The sequence below is a fragment of the Vicugna pacos genome, chromosome 4 (genome assembly GCF_048564905.1).
Source record: "Vicugna pacos chromosome 4, VicPac4, whole genome shotgun sequence".
In the NCBI taxonomy this organism is placed as follows: Eukaryota; Metazoa; Chordata; class Mammalia; order Artiodactyla; family Camelidae; genus Vicugna; species Vicugna pacos.
This window is the reverse complement of record NC_132990.1, coordinates 76,702,047-76,724,157: the sequence shown is the minus strand read 5'-3', so window position 1 is coordinate 76,724,157 and position 22,111 is coordinate 76,702,047. Positions and strand designations below refer to the sequence as shown.

Here is a 22,111-nt window from a genome sequence, read left to right as displayed (position 1 = left end):
CATGGTTTTAGAAGATCCTGAAATCTCGTGTTTGATCTCTTTACCTGCACGACCCTTGCTTTACATCAAAGGGAAGACTTGAGAGACTGGAGCCTGTCACTGCTGCCCTCACTTGTGTTAGCTTTGTACACGCAGATGAGTGTTTCGCTTGGTTCCCTTGGTTCCCCCCCAGCTTTACTGAGATATATTTCTCTTGTTCTTGTACATTTTCAGCACCTCTTGGACAAAATGAATGAATACATGGGCAAAGCCGCCTCTCGGTTATCCACCCTCTCATTGCTTGGGCACGTCGTGAGACTGCAGCCGTCTTGGAAGCATAAGCTCTCTCAAGCACCTCTTTTGCCTTCTTTACTAAAATGTCTCAAGGTACGATGATTGTATGGGTTTGAATGAATTGGCTTTTGAGTATAATTTCTGAAATTTTGAGTAACTATAAAGCAAGCTAGATTTTAACTTTGAGAGTTTAAAAATTTCTAGGTGTTTGGTTTTTCCCGAATGTAATGTAGTCCAGAGTTGATGCCTGGTAAGTTGCCAGTGCATCGCTGTGACTGTTTAATGTCTTCGGTCCAAGCAGACATGGTAACAGTTTCAGTCACATTGGTTCAACACGGCGCTGTTCCAGTCCTCTTTGATTTCATCATCGTCTAGCCTTTCCTCAGTGGAAAACATGCTGGTTTATCTTTGGGCAGCCCCCATTTCTGAATTCTCTTTTGGCTGATAGAAAAATGGCTAAGGGCTCTTTTAAGTCTTTGGGAGCACGTTCTGGTTGCAGCTGTAACGAAGGTTTTATTGATACAAGCCCTGCTGGGTGAGTCACACTCCACTTTTTTGCACTGACCTTAGTGTGTTTTTCTGCACAAGGAGTTAAAGCCTAAACAGAACTTTATGGTTTTAGTTTTGACTGTGGCTTGCTGAAATCCTCAGGGTTATTTGCTTAATCTGTTTTAGTTCCTGAACTTGTTTCCTATCTATAAAATAAGACAGTGTGGTTAATACGAACTGCCTGTACCTCACAGAGACGTGAAAATATCCAGTAGTGTTTGTTCCAGGGTGGCAGGACCTTTGGAGCCGTCTGATACAGCAACATGCAAATCGATTTTTGTCTCTGCCAACAAGGGTAGCTGTTTTGTTATCCCTAGAGGTGGGTCCCAAGGAGTCACATTGGTAGAGTATCATAAAAATGTGCATTTAATGTTAAGATTAAAACAGGAACGGTTTTAACAACTGAATTTTTTTAAGCAAATGGGTTGGTAATATAATCCAATTTTGAGGCACTCTGTTTAGTTCAGATTGCAGAATACTTATCTTTCCCAAAAGGACAAGCCTTGAAAATTACTCATGGGCTGGTTACCCAAGCTTTCAGTTTGAATGTTACCATAACCAAAATTAGAGTTAGTCCTTTTTACTGGAACTCATTATATATTCTAGATTCTCCAACCAATATTTTATATCCTTCCTACTAGGTACCTGCTGTAACAAATGGCCTGGTGCCTGATGTAAAAACTATGTATATTTAAAACTTTATTTCTGGACTCATTGTCTCCTTTATCAGTAGAAATAATAATGTCTTAGCCTGCATGGTAGTCTTTTGATTAATGCCTTGTGTCTTAGATTTGAATTCCAGTCACTTGGCAAACATTCATGATTTAATTATGGGTCAGGTGAGCCACTGTAGCCAGCCTGAGTTGATTCATTATCCATTGGTTATTAAGTGCCTTGAATTAATCTTAATTTGTATGACTTAATATAAAGAGATCACTGTATCTTCTTTTATTTGCTGGTCTCTAAATATTGTTGTGAAGGTGAGCCATTAAGTATACTGGTTAGTGCTATACTGATTTCTTCTTCAGTTACAACTCTGTTGTGATTCTTTAAAAAATAGTCAATTATGTGTCAATGTATAAGGTTTTTTAATTGACTTAAAAATCAAGTATTTTAGGACTTGATTGAATGAGCAAAAGCGGCAGCGTTCCTTTGTTCTGTTGAAAAGCAGCTTCTTGTGCTTCCCTCCGAGTGCTAACACGAGGACATCCTCCGTCTCTGGGACTTGGGAGTCCCTGGGCCACGTTGAGCCCCTGCCCCACATGAGTTTGGTGTGTCGGCAGTGGTCCCCGCAGACTCGGCACAGTTGGGCCGGTCCTCGGTGGTGTTTGGTTGAGCCTATTTCAATGTTGTGCCCCCAGAACCCTTAGGGGTAGGGGAATGAGTCTGTGGGTGGGCCTCTGACTTGTGGCCCCTTGGCATTAGGACCTCTTCGTGCGCTAATCCTAATGCTGTGCCTGACAGGTGTTCCTTCCCGTTTGACCTTGCCTCCTGCAGGTGGACACCGATGTCGTCGTCCTCACGACCGGCGTCTTAGTGTTGATAACCATGCTACCAATGATTCCACAGTCGGGGAAACAGCACCTCCACGATTTCTTTGATATTTTCGGCCGTCTTTCGTCGTGGTGCCTGAAGAAACCAGGTAAGGCTGTCCTTGTGTGCCCGTCGCGTGCGGGGTGCGTGCTTTCCTTGCTGATCAGCAGCTCGTGCGCCGTTAGTGGGGCTTGTAGAATCCTGTAGCTGAAGTGGGTGCCTGTCACCAGCCGGATGAGGACGTTCCTTGGGTACGTCCACCAGGGGCACAAATAAGAAGTGTGACTGTTGAGACACCTTCCTTTGTTTTGTTGGCTTGAGAGCGTCAGTCATCAGAGATACTGAGTGGTAGGTAGAACTTCCTTATTTTTGGCACACTGAAAACCAGCTTCAGTCTGTGTCGTACACTGTAGGACAAGCTTGTGGAACATTTTTGTCTTATGCTGCTGGTCTGTCGTGGCAGAACACAGGCTTCTGGCTCAGCGGAGACCTTGTCCGCTGTACGTGGGGAGGGGCGAGGGGAGCGCAGCGGGTCCTAAGTAGTGCTCCACTTCCCAGCGCAGGGGGCTTGTTCCCGCACCCGCAGGTGGCTCAGCTCTGTCCCAGTCATTCACAGGCTGTAAACATGTAAAACTCAGGATCTTTGGGTAATCCCGCATGAGATGCTCGTGTGGAAGGAATGAAATGTGTACGCACTGGGAAGCAGAATATTGTGGCTTCCTGTATAGGATTAAAAAGCAGGCATGAGGCCCATGTGATGCTGGCCTGTCTGTAGGCTCTTCCTGGGGAGAAGAGGACGGCCTGTCCTTTAGTAGAGGAGCTTTGTGGACTTGGGGTTTCTGTAGGGTCTAGGTAAGGCTACATGAATTAAGTTTTCCATTTCTCTCACTCTTAGCTCTTTAAGCTAATTTCTAGATAATAGTTTTCCACTCTGTAGTTCCAAATCTGCATAGCTAAGACTACATACTGATTTTAAAAGGTTCTCACACATTTGTTCCACAAATATATGAATGCCCGTTACGCATGAAGCCCAGGGCGAGGCACTAAGGATACAGAGGTGAGTGTGACAGTGCTGTTCTCAAGAAGCACACACTGAACAGGGCAGTGGAGGAGTACAGTGACGGACGTGAGGGAGCGTCGTTGTAAAGGTAGTTCAGCATTATGAGAACGTCTGGAGTCCTTTTTAAGGGATGACTAGAGAGGAGGGCAGAGGTTAAATCAGTGTGAGCCTTATGGGTCAGTCTAAGTAGATGAGACTTTATCCAGAGGCCGTGGGGAGCCATTGATGGATTTCAGACAGGGGTGTCCTGTATGTTCGATTTGTGTGTTGGAAACCCACCCTGACCTACCGTCTTTGGCGCGAGGTGAGAAGCCGTGCTGGCGGCCCTGTGCCCGTGTCTGTTTTGGCGCGCATCAGTCTTGTGTCCCGCGAAGAGTCTCCTCGCAATGGTTTCCTTTTCAGGCCACGTGACAGAAATCTATCTGGTCCACCTCCACGCCAGCGTGTACGCGCTCTTTCACCGCCTGTACGGCATGTACCCGTGCAACTTCGTCTCCTTTCTGCGTTCGCACTACAGCATGAAGGAGAACCTGGAGACTTTCGAAGAAGTGGTCAAGGTAGGCCGAAGCTCATTACTTGACATCTAGCACGCTGCATGGACAGGCTGCATTTGTCCCTTCCGTGCTGAGTGGTGGACAGGGAGGTTTTGAAAAGACGTTTAGCCTTCTCCTTGTCATGCGTGCTGCCCCCGGCCCTGGTAACCGCTGCTCTGTTGTTTGCCTTCATAGACTTGCCTGTCCTGAACATTTCATAAATGTAAATAGAATCATACAGTGTGTGGTCTTCTGTTAATGGCTTCTTTGGCTTAACGGAATGTTTCAGGATTCATCCATGTGGTGGCATGTATCAGTACCTCATTCCTTTTTATTGTCAAATAATATTTCATGGTGTGGCGATATCACAGAAATTGAGCTTTTTGTGACTGGTCAACTCAAACTCTTCTAGCCAATGATGGAGCATGTGCGAATTCACCCGGAATTAGTGACTGGATCCAAGGACCATGAACTGGACCCTCGAAGGTATGGAAACTAAGCTAGTAAAGCAGAATTTTGTAGAATCAGTAGAGAGATTGAAAATGTGATCTTGGAGAAGCCTCTTTTGTGCTGTTCTTCTGCTTGTGGAATCATTCCATTTTGAAGGACTTGTGTGGTGAAAACTCTGCCTGAGTCTAAAACATGCTCCTCAGAGACAGAGAATTGGTAACTTGGCAGAGTGGAGGAAGTTGCGGTGCAGGTGCCAGCCCTGCAGAACCCCAGAAATGCTCGCAGCTCGGGGGTGCGACCATCATGCGAGGCGGCGGTGACAGGTGTGGTTGGAAACAGGCGCGCTGCCGACAGCCTGGGTGTCCAGTGGTCTGGCTCCCTGGGCCCTTCCTCCATCCTGCTTGGCCAGGCGACTGCCGTCCTCCACAGGGCCCCCTGGAAGTGCCCCGATCATTCTCTGGAGAAGCAGAACTTGTGAGGTTCCTGATTTGAGGACGCCCAGCATGGCGGAGGGTAGAGCCGAGTCGTGACTGGAAAGGAGGGGAGATGAAGTCCTGCACACTGAGCTGGGGGAGGCTCAGCCCCCTGCCCTGCTTCTCTCTGGCTGGCTGCCAGCCTCGTGCTCCCGGGCAGGGGATTAAAGCCTTTTGGGGGAGAGCAGCCCGTGGATATTGACATTTGAGGCTCTCCCACCAGGAAGGGTGGCTCACCCCCTCCAGCAAATCCACCTCTCCACAACCCGCCCCGTGCCACACAGAACCTCAGCTTAAAGCAGCGCGCTGTGAGATGTAGGTGGAGATGCGTAGAAAATGCGTATGTGAAGTTTAGTAGTAACAGGAACACCTGTGCAGCCACCACTTGGCTTAAAAACTGGAACCTTGCCCTCCTCAGTCGCAGCCATCTTCCTCCCCGTTTCCCGTCTCCCCGCAGCAACAACTGCTATTCCCGCTTTTACTGTAATCATTCTCTTCCTTTTCTTTACCGTTTTACCACATGTATTGTTGCATTTTGAAAAGCTGATTGGGAGACAAAGTCTGGCTAAGGAACAGGCAATCTCGTCACTATGCGGCGCAGGTTCCCAGGAGAGGAAGAACTGAGTGTCGGGTCTCGGTGTGGCGTCCCCTGCCCCAAGAGCTTACAGGAGCCCCTTCTGGGGAAGTCAGTGGGCAGGGTCCTGAGCAAGTCCTGGAAGCATAAGGCTCGCCCTAGTCGGGGCATCTGGCACGGCCTGTCGCGAGGGCCAGGTACTGGGTGCAGAGGAAGGATGCAGTTTTTTGTGTGGGTACGGACTTCCAGGTTGGGAGTCATTCTCATTTAGGAATTCGGAGGCCTTGTTCCATTGCCACCTTGCTTCCAGGGCTGCTGTTGAAATCCAGAGACATTCTGATTTCTGATCATCTGTGTTTGCCGTCTCCTCTTCGTTCTCACGATGTTCTGATGCCTACTGATGTCCCTCGGTATGAATCTCTTCCCGTGTTCAGTCTGAAAGTGCTTATCTTTAAGTTCTAGGAAACTTTCTTCTGTTATTTTGTACTTGATTTGTTGTCCTTCACTGTCTCTGTCTTTTCTTTCTGGAACTCCTTGTATTCTGGTTGGGACTTCTGGAGTGGTTCTCTGCTTCTCTTTGATCTCCTGTTTTTTTCTCTCTGCTCTTTTCTTCTATTTCCTGAAGACTTCCTTGTCTTTAGCTCTAATTCTTCTACTGTAGTTTTATTTCTACCATCATGCTTTCAACATCTAAGAGCCCGTTTTAGTTCTCTGAATGCTCCTTTTTTATAGTAGCCTGCTTTTGTTTCATGGGTGCAGTCTCTCATGTCTTTGAGAATATTGATCTTTTTTTTTTTTACCTTTCCCTCCATCATCTGTTTCCTCTAAACTGCTCTTTTGTTGTTCTTTTCAAAATTGTGAGGCTTTCTGCAAAGATCTGGTACTCTGCTTGTATTTGGGTGAGGAGACTTAGAAGCTCTGCTTACAGGGACGGGACTTGTTGCCTTTGAGCTTCCTTGTGTGTTGATCTGAGCATCTGTTGGAGACACTGATGACAGTACTGTTTTCCTTTGAGCTGGTCAGACTTTTCCAGAAAAGGGTCTTCTGATTGCTAGTCTGACAAGGGTCTGGCTCCTCCTGGAGAGAAGAGGCTTCTGGTAGGGAGAGGTTAGTGGTCTAGGCGTTTAGAGTGCACATGCTTATTTAATCCTCTTCTTTGAGCAGTACTCATGCCCTCAGCTGTTTCTGGAGTGCCTCAGCCCAGTTGTCCTCTGTGCAACCTCCTCAGAGGACAGTCCAGATTTCTGGTGAGGAAAGGGCTGCTGCCGGGGAGTGTGGAGTCAGGGAAGGATCTCAGATAGTGTTGGCCCTGCCCCCCTGACTTCAGCTGCCCTCACCTACCTGTCACTCATGTCCAGTTCCAGAAGTACTTGATGTAAAATTCTGTAGCTTTTTAAGAATTCCACAGCGTGAGTCAGGCTGACTTTTAGCTTTGATACATTGGCAGTTTAGGATTCTGCTTTCTTGGATTCACTAAGTCAGTCCGCACTTGCCTGTCTGCTTTCCAGTTTCAAAAATTTGTGGTGCTATTCTGTTTTCTCATTCTTTTCTTTTTTGTGCATTAATGTTTAGAAGGGAGCAAACATGTCTTTACTCTGGACTTGGTGGGGTTTGGGGAGATTGTGCAGCTTGATGCTGTGTTAACTCAGAAGCCTAAGGGTCATCTTACAGAGCCTCACTCACAGTGGGTGGACAGTTGTCTGGCCTTTGAAGGAAGCTCTAACACAAAAGACAAGAGACCAGTGTAAAGGGGAGAAAAAGGAGCTAGAAAGAAACAATGACAATACAGAGAGCAGAAGAAAATGTCTACAGTAGCCACAGAGATGAGGCATTTGTGTGTATATAAAGGTCACAGTGCCACGGAGGGGTACAGTCAGACTAAAGAAAGCACTGCTGGAAATTAAAAATGATAGCCAAAATAAACATTTCAGTAAAAGAGTTAGAAGATCTAGTTGAGAATATCTCAGAAAGCAGGATCAAAGAATAGAGATGAGTAATACGAGCGGAAAGAAGAAATTCAAAATAATCAGTCTGGAAAGTCCAACATCCAATAAAATTTTTTTTTTAAAGGGAGGAGAAAACTTTGGTGGGGAAAAAACTGTGAAAGAAATAGTAGAAGAAAATTTCCCATATGAGTACGAATAATACAAGAAAATACAACAACACAAGAATTGAAGGACATGAGTTTCCAGATTGAAGGGCTTACCTAGTGCCCAGCTCAGTCAATGCTGCCAAGCCTCAATATTGTGAAATTCCAAAACAGTAAGGATCAGAAATCAGAATGAGGCTAGCTTCTGAGAAACCTTCAAACCTGAGAGGAAAAGGTTTTCAACTTAGAATTCTTTACCCAGCCAATCTGCCTATCAAGTATGATGCAGTTTTAGATATGCAAGGACTGAAATTTACCTCCCATGTACCCTGCCTCAGTGAACCGCTGGAGCATGGGTTCCACCAAAACGGAAATAAAATCGAGGAAGACCCAGAGCCAGGAAATGGGGGGCCCGACTGAGGCTCTCGGTCAGGGGAAGTCTCAGCATGACAGTGTGTAGCAGTGCTGAGGACGGCCAGTGGGAGGGGCTCCAGCAGGGGGCGCCTTAGGAGAGGGTGAGTAATCCCCGTGGACCGTTCGCTTTTCGTTGTGTGAAATTGTGCTGGGCATTGTTTCAGAGCTGTTAGAGTCAGTTTAGGAAGGATTAGTAATAGGTACAAAGAAGACTGAGGAGGAGAAACAGAAACATTTAAACTCCAGGACAAACGTAATTGAACAGAACTGGAAATATTAATCGTATACTTTGTGGCTCGGCCAGGAGTAGCCCTCACCTAGTCATTATAATTAATTGTCCAAAGTCAGTTTTGAAACAAACAAAAAACCAACGACGTGCTTATTTTGAGAGCGTTGGGGAGGAGGGAAAAGGGTACATGGAAGTGACCTAAATCCTCACCTACCATGGAGATGTAAACACTTGGTGCCTGAAATTCATACATCAGGACATTGAAGGCCTAGAAATATGGAGGTAGGGCAACAGTTTAGGGAGCAAAATTGGAAGCAGCTGCCAGAGAGGTGGAGGGGAGTCGTGGGAGGCGCCTTTTAATACTATGCTGACTTTTTAAACTGTCGTATTTCATTGAATCTAAGATGCAATTGAACACAGAATGAACTTGCATTTTATGTACATCAGAGAAAAAAAATGCCAAATAAACCAACACCCAACTGATTAGACTTCCCAGTTTCAGAGAGATTAAAATATGAAAAGTCTCATTCAGAATCAAGGAAATCTTGTAAATACATGCTACTTTGATTAGAATTAAACCTTTACATTTCTGCTTTGACTATCACTTTCCTCTCTGAGATCAGTCTTCCTATGTGTGCATGTGTGTCCGGGCTCTCGCTCCCCCTCGATCACTTTCCAGCCGTGCTGAGAACGCACAGGATACCACTGCCCAGGGCCAGGCGGCACAGGCCGCCGGAACCAGCGTGGTGACCGGAGATGCGGTGCTGGTGCTCACAGGCTTTCCCTGCAGGGAAGCTGCCTCTCCTGCTCCCCACGCCCTGGCTCTTGCACTCTGTGTTTAATACCGTGTGTTCAGCGTCTGAGATTCAGGGCTGAGCACTCTGGAACGGTTGTGGAGCACCAGCTGCTTCATCGGGGTGGGCCCGCGGAGCACCGTTAGTGCTGCCGGGCTGTCTTCCTGTAAACTTCGGAGCGTGCAGATGAAAATCTCTGCTGGGTTACTAATTACTTAGGAGCATGTACAGCGAAATTATGTTGTCTAGAAGAAAGCGTATACTTGAGCAGGTCGTGTTGTGTTAATTATTAGGGCTTTGTAGAACATTCGGCAAATACTGAAAGGTGAAAGAGGAAGAGAAACATCACCTGGAACCAGAGTTCTTTTAATTCGAATTCTTAGTGTGGTCAGACCTGTCTGTGGGCATATCCCTGAGTAGTTTTGTATCTTTTACTCATTTGAGATTATATCCTGAGCTTTTTGAAAGCATAATTTTAAAAATCAACTTTAGTGAGACAATTTACATACAATAAAATCTATCAGTTTTTTTAAGGTTTGGCAAAAGTCACAGTCACAAAAAAGAACGGTTTGTTGCCCAGAAAGCTTCTCGTGCTCTCCGTGGTCAGTCCCCCCCTCACATCTGGCCAGCACTGATCTGCTGAAAGCATGCTTTTTCATGGTGGTGGTGTAATTTTTCTTCTGTAGGATTTCTGTCTTTGGTCGGACTTTGGGTTATTTCTTTTCTTCTTTCTATTACAAGCCGTGCTGAGTGTTGTACATCTTGATGTATGTCTGTTTCCATAGGCTAAATCCTCAGCAGTGGGACTCTGGATCACATAGCAGGAATCCTTAGACAACTCTTTAAATGTCCTCATGGGCCGTCTGTGGGTTTGAGACTTGCTGCACTGTGTTTCTGGTCTGGGAATGGACTAAAATCCTGAGGCTTGGATAGGAGACCTTACCTCAGCTACCTTGCAGTTTTGAGGTCTCCTTGTTCTTTGATTACCTTTGGAGCTTCCCCCTCGTGGCTGCTCTGCATGGTTTGTGTTCTATTTTGAGGCTATACCTAGTCTTTTGTTGATGAAATTTTTGTTTCAGATTAGTTTCTGATAACTTGATATAGCCATTTTAAATAGGGAGGGTATAGTTTTGTAAAATGAATGGTTAATTCTTTATATAGTAATGTTCATTAATACTTGGGCTGGCGTGGTTCTGCCTTGTTCTTTGCTAATCATGGTTCAGTGGTTCGGCAATGGGTTAGCACTCTTAAGTGTTTGATGGTTTGAGAAAATGGATTGTAACTTGCATTTCTTGACTTTCATTGCCTTTTGCAGATGGAAGAGATTAGAAACACATGATGTTGTAATAGAATGTGCCAAAATCTCTCTGGACCCTACAGAAGCCTCATATGAAGATGGCTATTCTGTGTCCCACCAAATCTCAGCCCGTTTTCCACATCGTTCAGCCGATGTCATCGCCAGCCCTTATGTTGACACACAGAATAGCTATGGTAAAAAGTAACTTTGGTACTTATCTGCTTTACAACTTTGTCTATGGAAAGCATTGTTTTATTTTTGTTGACTTTCTTTTCCTAGAATCAGACTTAGTTTACCTCCTAGGAACTGTTTCCCAAATATTTAAAATTTGTATTTGCCTGCGTTTTTCTCCCCATTAATTTAGCCTCCAAGTTTAATTTGCAATCCCACGTCCTCGATATCCTGCATGATAGCGTGCCCGCAGCCTTGGCATGTGTCTCCAACACTTAACAAAGAGAATGGGTTCAAGGATTTGGTTGCTAGGCTCCAGCTCATAAGGGAATCTTTCTGCTTTTTCAGACACCTTTAGTGAGCCTCTGGGCTGTCACACTGACACGGTTTTGAATGAATCTGGACAGTTCAGAATTAGATTCATGTAAAAGTCTAGGCTTATCTGTAGGTAGCACCCGCTGAAGTTGACATATAGGTAGTGCTTTTTCAAGTTATCCTGAAGCTTAACTAGACATCAAACCTTGTGGAACTTTATTTCCAGAGAGTGTAAGAACCTTTTCCCCAAGGGCATTAGGAGTCCCCTCAGACTTTCTAAATATAGAGAAGAAACTATTACCACACAGTCTAGAGGACCATCATTTTTATCTGAATCATCTAGAGCCACGCGCTGACCCGCAAGTTCTTCCCCTTCCGTTGCAGGGCCTGCTGCTTCCACCCCTTACCCCGCTTCCCGGCTGCCGTCGTCGAACACACCAGGGCAGCTGCCTCGGACTCTGAGTTCCCCATCCACACGGCTGCTGACTGAGCCGCCACAGGTATGCTGTTGGATAGCGGGCCTGCTTTTCCCTCTGCCTGCTGCGGCCGCTGACCGTTTGGGTCAGGATTTAGCATATGGTTGGGAAGACCTCACGCTGCTCATTCCAGGAGTTAATTTTAAGAACGCATGAAATTTGCAAAAAAAGTTCCTGCTGCCACGTGGGTTTCTCTTAGTTTAGTCTTACAAAATGCAACGTGTCTTTTGATAAATCTTAATAAAATGCGTTTTTCTAGCCAAAAAGGCTAAATTTAAAATGGCCATTGGTCCTGGACATGAACCGTGGGAGGCATTGGTGCTCATTCCTCACTGCTGACACGCCTTGTTAACTTCCTAGGCTGCGCTCTGGAGCCCGTCTGTGGTCTGTGGGATGACCACTCCTCCAACTTCTCCTGGAAATATCCCGCCTGAGTTGTCACACCCTTACAGTAAAGTCTTTGGTACAGCTGGTATGTATGTCTTAGATTTGGCGTTGGTTTGGTCCTCCCTTTTGTGATAAGGAGCTGTCTCTTAGATCGCATGGTGAGTTTGAGAGCCACTTGCAGTAGTAAACCTATGTGCAACACAATACAAACCTCTGGAGCTTTCAGAACATATAAAGTGAACCTAAAAAAAAAGAAAGACTGATCTGGATCCTCAGAAAGTTAACTCTGGCAGCTTTCTTTGCAGTAATAGACTGAAAAAATTGGCAGTTTCTAATAGACAAGTGTGTATGTTCTGCTCTTGTCTCTGGGCAGGTGGAAAAGGAACTCCTCTGGGAACCCCTGCAACCTCCCCTCCTCCAGCCCCACTCTGCCATCCCGATGACTACGTGCACATTTCACTGTCGCAGGCCGCAGCCACTGCCCCCAAGAAGGTATGCCCAGGCTGGTCTGCTGCCCCCTTGCCCAGGCACAGTGACTTGCTTGCAGCCCCACTTTGGGAAGCTCCTTATGCCAGATATGCCAGAATTTTGACCTAAAATGTAATGGGTTTGAATCAGAACAATTGAAAATAGACTCACCAGTAGCTCTCAGAGTGTGACCTGCTGGCTGGACCCCTGGGGTCCCAAGACCCTTTAAGGGGATGTGCTGGGCCAGAACTGCTTCCGTAGTAATGCTGAGGGGTTGTTTGCCCTCTTCACTGCGTTGGCCTTTGTGGTTGTGGCACAGAAGCAGCGGTGGGTAAAGCAGCCGGCCCCTAGTCCAGATCAGGCTCTCCCACGTTGTGTGCTTCTTCCTTCCAGTTTAACGGAAGAAAGGAAAACAACAGCCAGAAAAAAGCAACTTAAGAGTACTCTGTAGAAGGAACGCGTCCTTTAACACTGTTCATGATAAAGCAGGAACTGCACGTAAAGCACTTGGACTGCGCACCATTGCGTGGTGGTTGCCTCAGGTGCTTGTGGCGTCATTTGAGTTGAGAGCTGGACCAGTTGCTTTTTTCATGGAGCAAAGAACAACTGACTGACAAACTGGTTGTTCAGACTAGAGTGTTTGGCAGGCAGTTAGCATCTTAAAAGACAAACTGAGTCTGTCGCTTCAGGATAAACAACTGACAGTATTTGTTGCCAGTGATAAAAGGTGAAATTGGAATATTAAAAAACTGGTATCTGCCACCGAGAGCTTGATAGCTTCCCCAGGTCTTTTATGATGAGTTGGAAAAGCCTTGTGAAGCTTGCTTAATCATTTGAGGTTTTGATATTATGTAATGAGATGCATCAACACCCAGAAGACCTGTGTAAGGTGTACCAGGGTTCTGCGTGCCCGATGTGTGCTGTGACAGAGTCACACGTGCGTAAAAGATGCATTCAGGGTGCAGGGTGGGCCATGGACCCTAACGCAGTGTAGAGAGTAACTGCTGTGTGCTTTCGGACTCTAGGTGTAACTGGCCTTGAAGAAATGACCCCTTGTCGAGTTGTGGTGTAATAGCGCAGACGGTTATTTGCAGTTATCTAAAAAGTCTGTTTACTTTTGATCACTACTTATCCACGGAGCCTGGAGTCTTCTTCGTATACCTTAGGCAGAATAACACAGTAGAGCACAGGCAGACACGGGAATCCAGCTTTCTGCCATGAAGCCAGATATTAAAGAGATTGCTAAAATGTACAACAGCTCCACTCTTCTCACTGAATTCATTTTATCTTTGTTTTTGGAAATACAGTTATTTTTCATAAAAATACGTCATTTATGTTCACACGTATTGGGCTTTTTATTTTTAAGTGAATAAATATTCTAAAAATTATTTGTTAATTTCTGACATAGTAACTATCAATAGATACAACCATATAAACGAAAGTTCTTGGGATTCTCAATTGTTTTTAAGAACTTAAAGGCATCCTGCTGGCGGGGGGTGCAGCTCAGTGGTAGAGCGCATGCCTGGCGTGCACAGGGTCCTGGGTTCAATCCCCAGTACCTCCATTAAAAGTAATAATAATAAATAAACCTAATTACCTCCCCTGAAGAAAAATTAAAAGAATAAAAATAGAAAGTAAAGGCATCCTGAGACAAAATAGTTTGAGAAGCACTTGACTAAGCTTTAAACTCCTTTGTAATATGCCAAGATTTTAGGTATTTAGGATATTTCTCTTACATTAGAGAACATGTACACGGTTTTCTGCCTTGTGATGTAAATGGTGCCTGTGTTGTTTCAGGAAGAGAGAGCAGATTCTGCAAGGCCCTGTCTGCATAGACAACACCATCTTCCGAATGACAGAGGATTAGGTAAAATCCCCGGGTAACGGTACAACTTGCTTGAATTTGATGGGTTATACGTGGAAACAAGGAAACTCTGGAACACCGCAAAACCCTGAAGCCCAGAGATAATGAAACACGTAATTAAGTCTAGAAACCAACCTAATAATAGCATCAGAAAAAGCTTTTAAGTACCTGTGTCGTGTGCTGTGGTTTCCTCTGCTCTCTGAGATGTTAAGAATGGAGAATTTCATTTTCTGTGCGATGATTTTCTGGGTCCCTTCAGTTAGATTGCTGTGCTGTTTAGCGCTCTGTGGGTGCTCCGGGAGGGAGCCGTTTCCAGCCTTCTCTGTGCAGTAGGAACCCACCCTGTTACATGCGAGCGGTTTCACAGCGACGAGGGTTACCAGTGTGTTTCTTTGACTTGAGCTGTCTTTGTGTCTTTTTAGAAGAACTATCTGGGAGCAAAGGTTCGGTCACTCTCAGTGATCTTCCAGGGTTTTTAGGTGACCTGGCCTCTGAAGAAGATAGCATTGAGAAGGATAAAGAAGAAGGTAACGCGGGTGGGATTCTGGGCTTGTATGAGACTGCTGCGAGTTGGTAGCGCCCTCGTTCTGCCCTGGCGCTGGGATTTGGTGTCAGCCTGCACAGGCTTGCTTGGTTTTTCTTCTTCTGTGGGAGGAAGATGGGAGTGTTTTTCTGGGTCCTGTGCCAGGTAAAGGCATGCTACTTTTTATCTGTCCCTCCGGGTAGCGCGTGGCAGATGTGGCCCCGCACTGCCTGGCCTTACCGAGGTGACCTGCTTACTCTGGTGTCTCTTTCTCCCTCCCTCCTCAGCGGCAATATCTGAAGAACTGTCTGAGATCACCACGGCCGACGCTGAGCCCCTGGTCCCTCGAGGAGGCTTTGACTCTCCCTTCTACCGGGACAGTCTCCCGGGCTGTCCTCGGAAAACCCATTCGGCCACCTCCGGTGCTCAGAGCGCCAGTGTGAACCCCGAGCCTTTAAACTCCTCCCTGGACAAGCCTGGGCCTGACACACCAAAGCAAGCCTTTACTCCCATAGACCTGCCCTGCGGAGGCGCCTCTGAGAGCCCTGCCGGGAGCCGGGAGCGCCAGCCTTCTCTGGAGACCAGCATCCTCACTCCCAGCCCTTGTAAAATTCCACCTCAGAGGGGAGTGGGGTTTGGAAGTGGGCAGCCTCCCCCGTACGATCATCTGTTTGAGGTGGCTTTGCCAAAGACTGCCCATCATTTTGTCAGCAAGAAGACCGAGGAACTACTAAAGAAAGCGAAAGGAAACGCAGAGGAAGACTACACGCCCTCTGCCTCCCCGGTGGAGGTGCTGGACAGACTGATACAGCAGGGGGCGGACGCGCACAGCAAGGAGCTGAGCAGGTAGGCCGCTGCGCCCCGGGGGTCCCGTTACTGTGAAGTACGGGAACCCCCCTTCACACGCTCACCAGAGGCCCCTGGTTCTCCATGTTGTCAGAAGCCCCTCTAGCCTGTCGCCTTTTCATATGCAGGATGTGTGTATGCTCTGCATGTGCACGTTAAGGGCGGGTAACTTCTTAAACCACCATTTGAAGGAGTGTTTCACCTGTCAGCTGCTCTGTGCCCTGTGCTCTGGGGAAGCGCCAGTGTGTTCGCATTTGCCCTCTGAACACCTGAGGGTGAGACTGTGGTATTCAGATAACACAGGAAGATCGGTCACAGTGTCTCCTTCTCTGGGGACAGACTTGTTGCTCTGTCTTGGGAACAGCTCAGCCGATGCAAGATAAAGCCCTCAGCGCTTCAGTACGCGTTCAGGGTGGCCTGCCCCGGCTCTCCTCTCGCACGCATGGGTTAAGGACCCGTCTGAGACCCTGTTTTCAGCCCTTCCTTTATTACCCTTTTCAAAGGTGATCTTGGGGAGGGGTAGGGGCATCACTAACCCACAGTGACGCCGTCTCCGAATAGGCTGTTAGGGAATGTTAGTTTTAATTTTTCTTCTGTGGAATCCCCTGAGGGGGAGTTTGGCAGATTCTGTATGTAATGTTTCAGATCTCTTTTTGAATGAAGTTTAGTGTAATAAACTCAGGTAAATTGCCTGGTTTTTCCATAACCTTGGACGACAGTAGCTTCTCAGCAGGGAGCTGCTCCGCATGTTTTCCCACAGAGAGGGCTGAGGACAGCTCTGTGTTTGGTCCCTCCGTTCCCGGGAGCGCTGACCAGGGACGCAGGCTGTGGGTGGGCTCGAGTTAGGACCCCCCCCCCAGAGACGTGGGTGTGCTTAGTGGGGGCGCCCGCCACCTCCGTCTGCTGTAAGGCTCCTCCTCTAACCTGGGTGGGCTTCAAGTTTGAGACTTTCTCGTGCCTTCGCACTTTTGACTACAAGGAAGTGATCTGACGTTAGAAGTCCAGATAGGTTTTTCTAGGTAAGATCGGTAACTTTGTTACTCAAAACCTTCCTTCCTAGGTTGTCTTTACCCAGCAAGTCTGTGGACTGGACCCACTTTGGAGGTAAAGTTGCTGCTTCAGCTCTGAATCTGGCCCTGAGGGTCTTGTTTGCTTGTTGCCTCTCCTGCCCTTGAAGGGGGTTCCCTGTAGGAAACACCTCCCTTCCGCTGCTGCTCCAGGCAGGTTATCTGCTTGGCTAAGTAGTGTCTCACGTATTGCAAAGTCAGCATTGCCTATTTCTGAAAAGTGGCAAGTACCATGTGCTTGAGAGCCGACTTGCCAGAAGTGCGTACCTCACTGCAGGCTTCCCTAGAAAAGATCCACGTGAGGCCAGTGGTGCTGGGAGAGCTCGTGGGGGGCAGCATACCAGTGAAGCAAGGAAAGGTGTCTTCAGTGTGTGTCTATATGTGTTTCCAGGTTTGTGGGGGAAGTAAACCAAGCTCTGAAAGCGTCCTCCTGCATTGTACCCCTTTGCGTTCCTTTAAAAGGAAGATAGGTGGTAAACACTGCCCCGTCCCCACTTCCCCAGTGAGTGACTGTGGCTGGGAGCCCAGCGGTCGTGTGCACAGTGAGGGTCTTGTTTCTTGAAGAATTGTTTTTTGAAGCTAACAAACCATGGGCAGGGGCTTGCTTGAAAGATATGTAAAAGGCCTCTCTGCCACCCTCCCTCTGCTTTAAAATCAGGCTCTCCTCCCTCAGATGAGATCCGCACCCTCCGTAACCAGTTGCTTTTACTGCACAACCAGTTACTGTATGAGCGTTTTAAGAGGCAGCAGCACGCGCTCCGGAACCGGCGGCTGCTCCGCAAGGTGATCCGGGCGGCGGCCCTGGAGGAGCGCAACGCCGCCATGGTGAGCGCCCTGCGCCGGGGCTCTTGGTTCCCTGGGTTTGGGTCAGCGTGCTGGGCGGGGAGGAGCAGCAGCTGAGTCGAGGTCAGAGCCCTTGATCTAGCTCTGCACACTCGGGGCAGGTCCCTCAGTCTCTGGGGGTAATGCGTGAATGGCCAGATCTCTGACTTTCCTGCAGCTCTTGGAAGCTGTGGGGACAAGTGATCTTGTTGTGTGTTTGTTGGCCTATAATTGGCTAAGATGATAACAGAGTCAAAAGATACTTTTGTTTCTCCAAATGTGAAACCAGCTCTCCCGAAGCAGTTTTATGGCAAAACCTTGTAAGGCAGTGAAGCCAGGCAGACCAGGAGATTGACCTTGGCTCTACCGCTCACTACCTTAGGAAAGCAGTTTAGCCCCTGGGAGCCTCTGCTACCCGTTCTGTAAAGTGGGAGTAATAAGAGCAGCATCTATGTTTAACTGTGGCGGTGAAAAACCACTTCGGCAAGCGCTTGCTCAGTGCCGGCGCCGGGCAGGCCTTCAGTGAGTGTCGGTCGCTTCAGTGACCTGGGTCAGTACCACGCCCTTACTTCAGTGCTGGTGGTTAGGACTTTTGAAAGTATCGAGAGCAGATTGATCCCTGAGAAAAGTTCTATAAGCAACTTCTGATCCATTTGCTAATGTGGAATTTGGAAACCCTTGACCAAAAGCCAAGCTAGACAGCTGTGAGCTGTCAGACTCTGGGCCTGTGTCACGGCTTCAGGGTAGCTTGTGACTGTGGGTGAAGTGCCTGCAGCATGCGTTGAACTTGAGCGTCACTGCCCATGCTGGAAGGCAGCTAAGTGATGGCATCTTTGGTCTCTGCTAGAAAGACCAGTTGAAGTTACAAGAGAAAGACATCCAGATCTGGAAGGTTAGTCTGCAGAAAGAACAAGCCAGGTACAGTCAGCTTCAGGAGCAGCGAGACACCGTGGTCACCCAGCTCCACAGCCAGATCAGACAGCTTCAGCATGACCGGGAAGAATTCTACAACCAGAGCCAGGAGCTGCAGGTACGAGCGGCAGCACTCAGCACAGTCAGCCAGGAGAGGGCGTGCAGGCGCCCTCTGTCTGAAATCATGGCAGGTAGACTTCACGGCAGGTGCATTTTATTTAGGGCAGAGGGTCCCCAGCTTTCTTGGTTCATAGTTCTCTTAGCATTTCACAGCCAAAAGAAACACCTCACCGTTCTGCTTACTTAGTAGATCCAAACAATTTAGAATTTACATCCTAACAACTTAGTGCTGTTTGAAAATAATACAGGTACATCTTCTCAATTTTCAATCTCATTTTTCAATGTCAGAAATTACTTTCCAGTGCTTTCTGTGTACCTGTTGGGCACTGCAGAGCGTCTCAGGCCTTGGAATCAGATGAGACATTGATGCGCCCATTTCCTGTTTCACACTGGTTTTCTCGTGGTGATGTTTATCACAGAAGCCACCTCAGGCCCAGCTTTGCGAAGATAATATGTATTCCACAGGGACGTGGGACACCTGATACTGAAGCAGCTTCCTCCAGCTAGTAGTTCACACGATCACCAACAGGTGTCGCTGTGTTTCCCTCAAAATTTAATAACAGCCCCGCAGCACCCCTGTGAGTTGCTGTGTAGCCCTGGGGCTCTTTGGTGCATAGTTTGGGAGCTGCAGATCTGAGGGTTTTTTTGGTTTTTGTTTTTGTTAGTCAGGAACTCAGAAATTAAGTATAACTTACTTTTTAAAACTAAGAAGTTAGTTTTAAGCCTGGTGGCCCGAGGATAGAGCAGCTGAGGGTGCGGCTTTCCCCTTTCCCTGTGGGCCGGTGGCCACATGCACTCGTGGCCTGGCCTGATGGCGCCCTGTCATGTGACGGCATGTCTCTTTGCGTAGACAAAGCTGGTGGACTGCAGGAACATGATTGCGGAGCTGCGCGTGGAGCTGAAGAAGGCCAACAGTAAGGTGTGCCACACCGAGCTGCTGCTCAGCCAGGTTTCGCAGAAGGTAAGAGGCAGGCGGGCCGGGCCTGCGCCCTCCTCCGGGTGGGCATGTGTGTTACCTGGGTGTCTGTGTCAGGGGCTCCCAGTGGGGACTGATGCTGCTCTCCTTCCCCAGGGGACGTTTGGCAATATATGGAGACATTTTTGGTTGACATTTTTGATGCACTGACGTGGAGCGGGTGGGGCAAGGGTGCTCCTAAACACCGTGTGATGCGCAGATGGCCCCGCAGCGGGCGGCTGCCCAGCCCGAGCCCCGCCCTGGGTGTGTCCTGGGAACTCTTTTTTTAATACATTGTTTACATAACTGTGAAGAGTTCGTTTGAGCTGTGTTGTTCCCCTCTTTGGGATCGATTGCACTCTTTATAAATCACTTCTCAAGACCCAGAGGTTTTCCGTGGGGCTTCGTCCCTGGACCTGGCGTCCCGGCAGTGGTAGTTGTATACAAACTCGTCTTCCCTAGGCGCACTGGCCAGTTTTGACATGGAGCATTTGCACTCCCTCCCCTTGGCTTAGGGACGGTTTTAAAGTGCATTTCTGTCCACTTTTGTTGCCCTTGGTTGCCTTCCTCCCCACCAGCCATTGTGGTGTGGCCTTTGAAACCAGGGGAGTTGTTCATACTGCCCTCCCCCTGAAATAGCGTGCTCCTTGCTGGCTCCCCGTTTAATGTCCAGGGCTTTCTAGCTTTGTGTTGTCAGCCCTTTGACCTTGCTCATTTGTGTGTCTTGGTCAGCTCTCAAATAGTGAGTCGGTCCAGCAGCAGATGGAGTTCTTGAACAGGCAGCTGCTGGTTCTTGGGGAGGTCAACGAGCTGTATTTGGAACAGCTGCAGAACAAGCATTCGGACACGACAAAGGTATGTGGGCTCGGGGAGCCACGCCCCACCTGGGATGCTCCTAGGACCTAGGCAACATGTCTGTGGCACACCACAGAGAATGGCTTTGTGAGTTGTGTCCTGAAAGATGGCGTGGCAGCTTAGTGTCTATTCCCACCTCTCCTTGGTCTGGCAGCACAGGCACTGCGCAGCTGCCACGTGAGCTTGTTTCCCTGGGCGGGCTGCTTCGGAATTAAATCAGGCACGTGTGAAAGCATCTGATAGCACTGGGTGCAGAGTGGGTGATGGAAGTGTTCTCCATCTCTTACCCAAGCCCTTCACTCTGTTTCAAGACAGACAGACAGACAGACAACAGGAAAGGATGGGGAGCCAATTCAGTCTAACATACAGCTCTCAGGGCTGTGGGTATATACTGCTGGACATGCTTTTTTTTTAACTTTTTTTTATTGAGTTATAGTCATTTTACAGTATTGTGTCAAATTCCAGTGTAGAGCACAATTTTTCAGTTATACATGAACATACACGTATTCATTGTCACATTTTTTTTCGCTATGAGCTGCCACAAGATCCTGCATTTATTTTGCTGTGACATACAGTACAATCTTGTTTATCTGCTCTGCATTTTAAAATCCCAGTCTGTCCCTTCCCACCCCCCACCCCCCAGGCAACCCCAAGCTTGTATTCTGTGTCTATGAGTCTGTTTCTGTTTTGTATTTATGTTTGTTTGTTTGTTTGTTTGTTTTAGATTCCACATATGAGCGATCTCATATGGTATTTTTCTCTCTCTTTCTGGCTTACTTCACTTAGAATGACCTTCTCCAGGAGCGTCCATGTTGTTGCAAATGGCGTTATGTTGTCGGTTTTTGTTGCTGAATGGTATTCCATCTTATAAATATACCACAGCTTCTTTATCCAGTCATCTGTTGATGGACATTTGGGCTGTTTCCATGTCTTGGCTATTGTAAATAGTGCTGCTGTGAACATTGGGGTGCAGGTGTCATTTTGAAGTAGGGTTCCTTCTGGATATTTGCCCAGGAGTGGGATTCTTGGGTCATATGGTAAGTCTATTCCTAGTCTTTTGAGGAATCTCCATACTGTTTTCCACAGTGGCTTTCCTTGCCTCCCTCTCCCACTCTTAATGATTTAGATGTCTTCTTTTACAATTTTGTGTTTATTCTTTTTGTAATTCATGGCAGTTATCTCCTTTCCAGTTATGAGTTTCTCATTTTTGTAGCATCCTGCTTCTTTTCTATTTAGAGTAGACCTGACAGTTTTTCTTTTAGCATGGGTTTAGTGTTGCTAAACTCTTTTTAGTTTTTGCTTGTCTGTGAAGTTCTTTATCTCTCCTAAAGGGTAGCCTTGCTGGATAAAGTATCCTAGGCTGCATCTTTTTTTCATTCAGAACTGAATATATCTTGCCACTCCCTTCTGGCCTGTAGTGTTTGTGTAGAGAAATCAGCTAAGAGCCTTATGGGGGTTCCCTTGTAATTCACTTTTTGCTTTTCTCTTGCTGCCTTTAGAATCATTTCTTTATCCTTGACTCTGGCCATCTTGATTATGATATGTCTTGGTGTGGGTCTATTTGGGTTCTTCTTGTTTGGGACTCTCTGAGCCCCCTGTACTTGGATATCTGATTCCTTCTTTAGGTTTGGGAAGTTTTCAGTCATGATTTCTTCAAATACCTCTTCAGTCCCCTTTGTTCTTTCTTCCCCTTCTGGAACCCATATTATGTGTAGATAGGCATGCTTTATATTATCCCATAGGTCCCTTATATTGTTTTCATTGTTTTTTATTTGTTTTTCTCTGAGCTGTTCTGATTGGGTGCTTTCTGTTGTCCTGTCTTCTAGGTCACTTATTCGTTCCTCTGCATTATCTAGCCTGCTTTGCACAGCCTTTAGGTCAGCTCTCATCTCAGCAAATGAGTTTACTAATTCTACTTGGTTCTTCTTTATAGCTTCTATTTCATTTTTGACATATTTTATATCTCTAAACACTATTTCTTTTAGTTCCTTCAGTACTTTGATCACTCCTTTTTTGAAATCTTGATCTAGTAGGCCGTCAATGTCTATTTCCTTGATTGTGC

The 22,111-nt window shown here is 47.1% G+C and overlaps 1 protein-coding gene across 11 annotated transcripts in view; it reads left to right on the top strand.

The window, feature by feature from the left end:
• Positions 1 to 22,111, top strand: part of TSC1 (TSC complex subunit 1) — a 51,574-nt gene that overhangs the window by 19,548 nt on the left and 9,915 nt on the right. For 10 of the 11 annotated variants that reach the window (XM_072960377.1, XM_072960374.1, XM_072960375.1 and 7 more), the window contains 16 exons: positions 214 to 366; positions 2,320 to 2,464; positions 3,818 to 3,972; positions 4,361 to 4,434; positions 10,287 to 10,462; positions 11,139 to 11,254; positions 11,591 to 11,702; positions 11,991 to 12,109; positions 13,883 to 13,952; positions 14,372 to 14,476; positions 14,760 to 15,318; positions 16,379 to 16,422; positions 17,044 to 17,210; positions 18,055 to 18,237; positions 19,090 to 19,200; positions 19,927 to 20,049. In XM_072960377.1, the coding sequence (XP_072816478.1) occupies positions 214 to 366; positions 2,320 to 2,464; positions 3,818 to 3,972; positions 4,361 to 4,434; positions 10,287 to 10,462; positions 11,139 to 11,254; positions 11,591 to 11,702; positions 11,991 to 12,109; positions 13,883 to 13,952; positions 14,372 to 14,476; positions 14,760 to 15,318; positions 16,379 to 16,422; positions 17,044 to 17,210; positions 18,055 to 18,237; positions 19,090 to 19,200; positions 19,927 to 20,049 (2,412 nt within the window). The remainder of the gene's footprint in view (positions 1 to 213; positions 367 to 2,319; positions 2,465 to 3,817; positions 3,973 to 4,360; positions 4,435 to 10,286; positions 10,463 to 11,138; positions 11,255 to 11,590; positions 11,703 to 11,990; positions 12,110 to 13,882; positions 13,953 to 14,371; positions 14,477 to 14,759; positions 15,319 to 16,378; positions 16,423 to 17,043; positions 17,211 to 18,054; positions 18,238 to 19,089; positions 19,201 to 19,926; positions 20,050 to 22,111) is intronic. The other variant, XM_015249824.3, reaches the window with a different exon arrangement.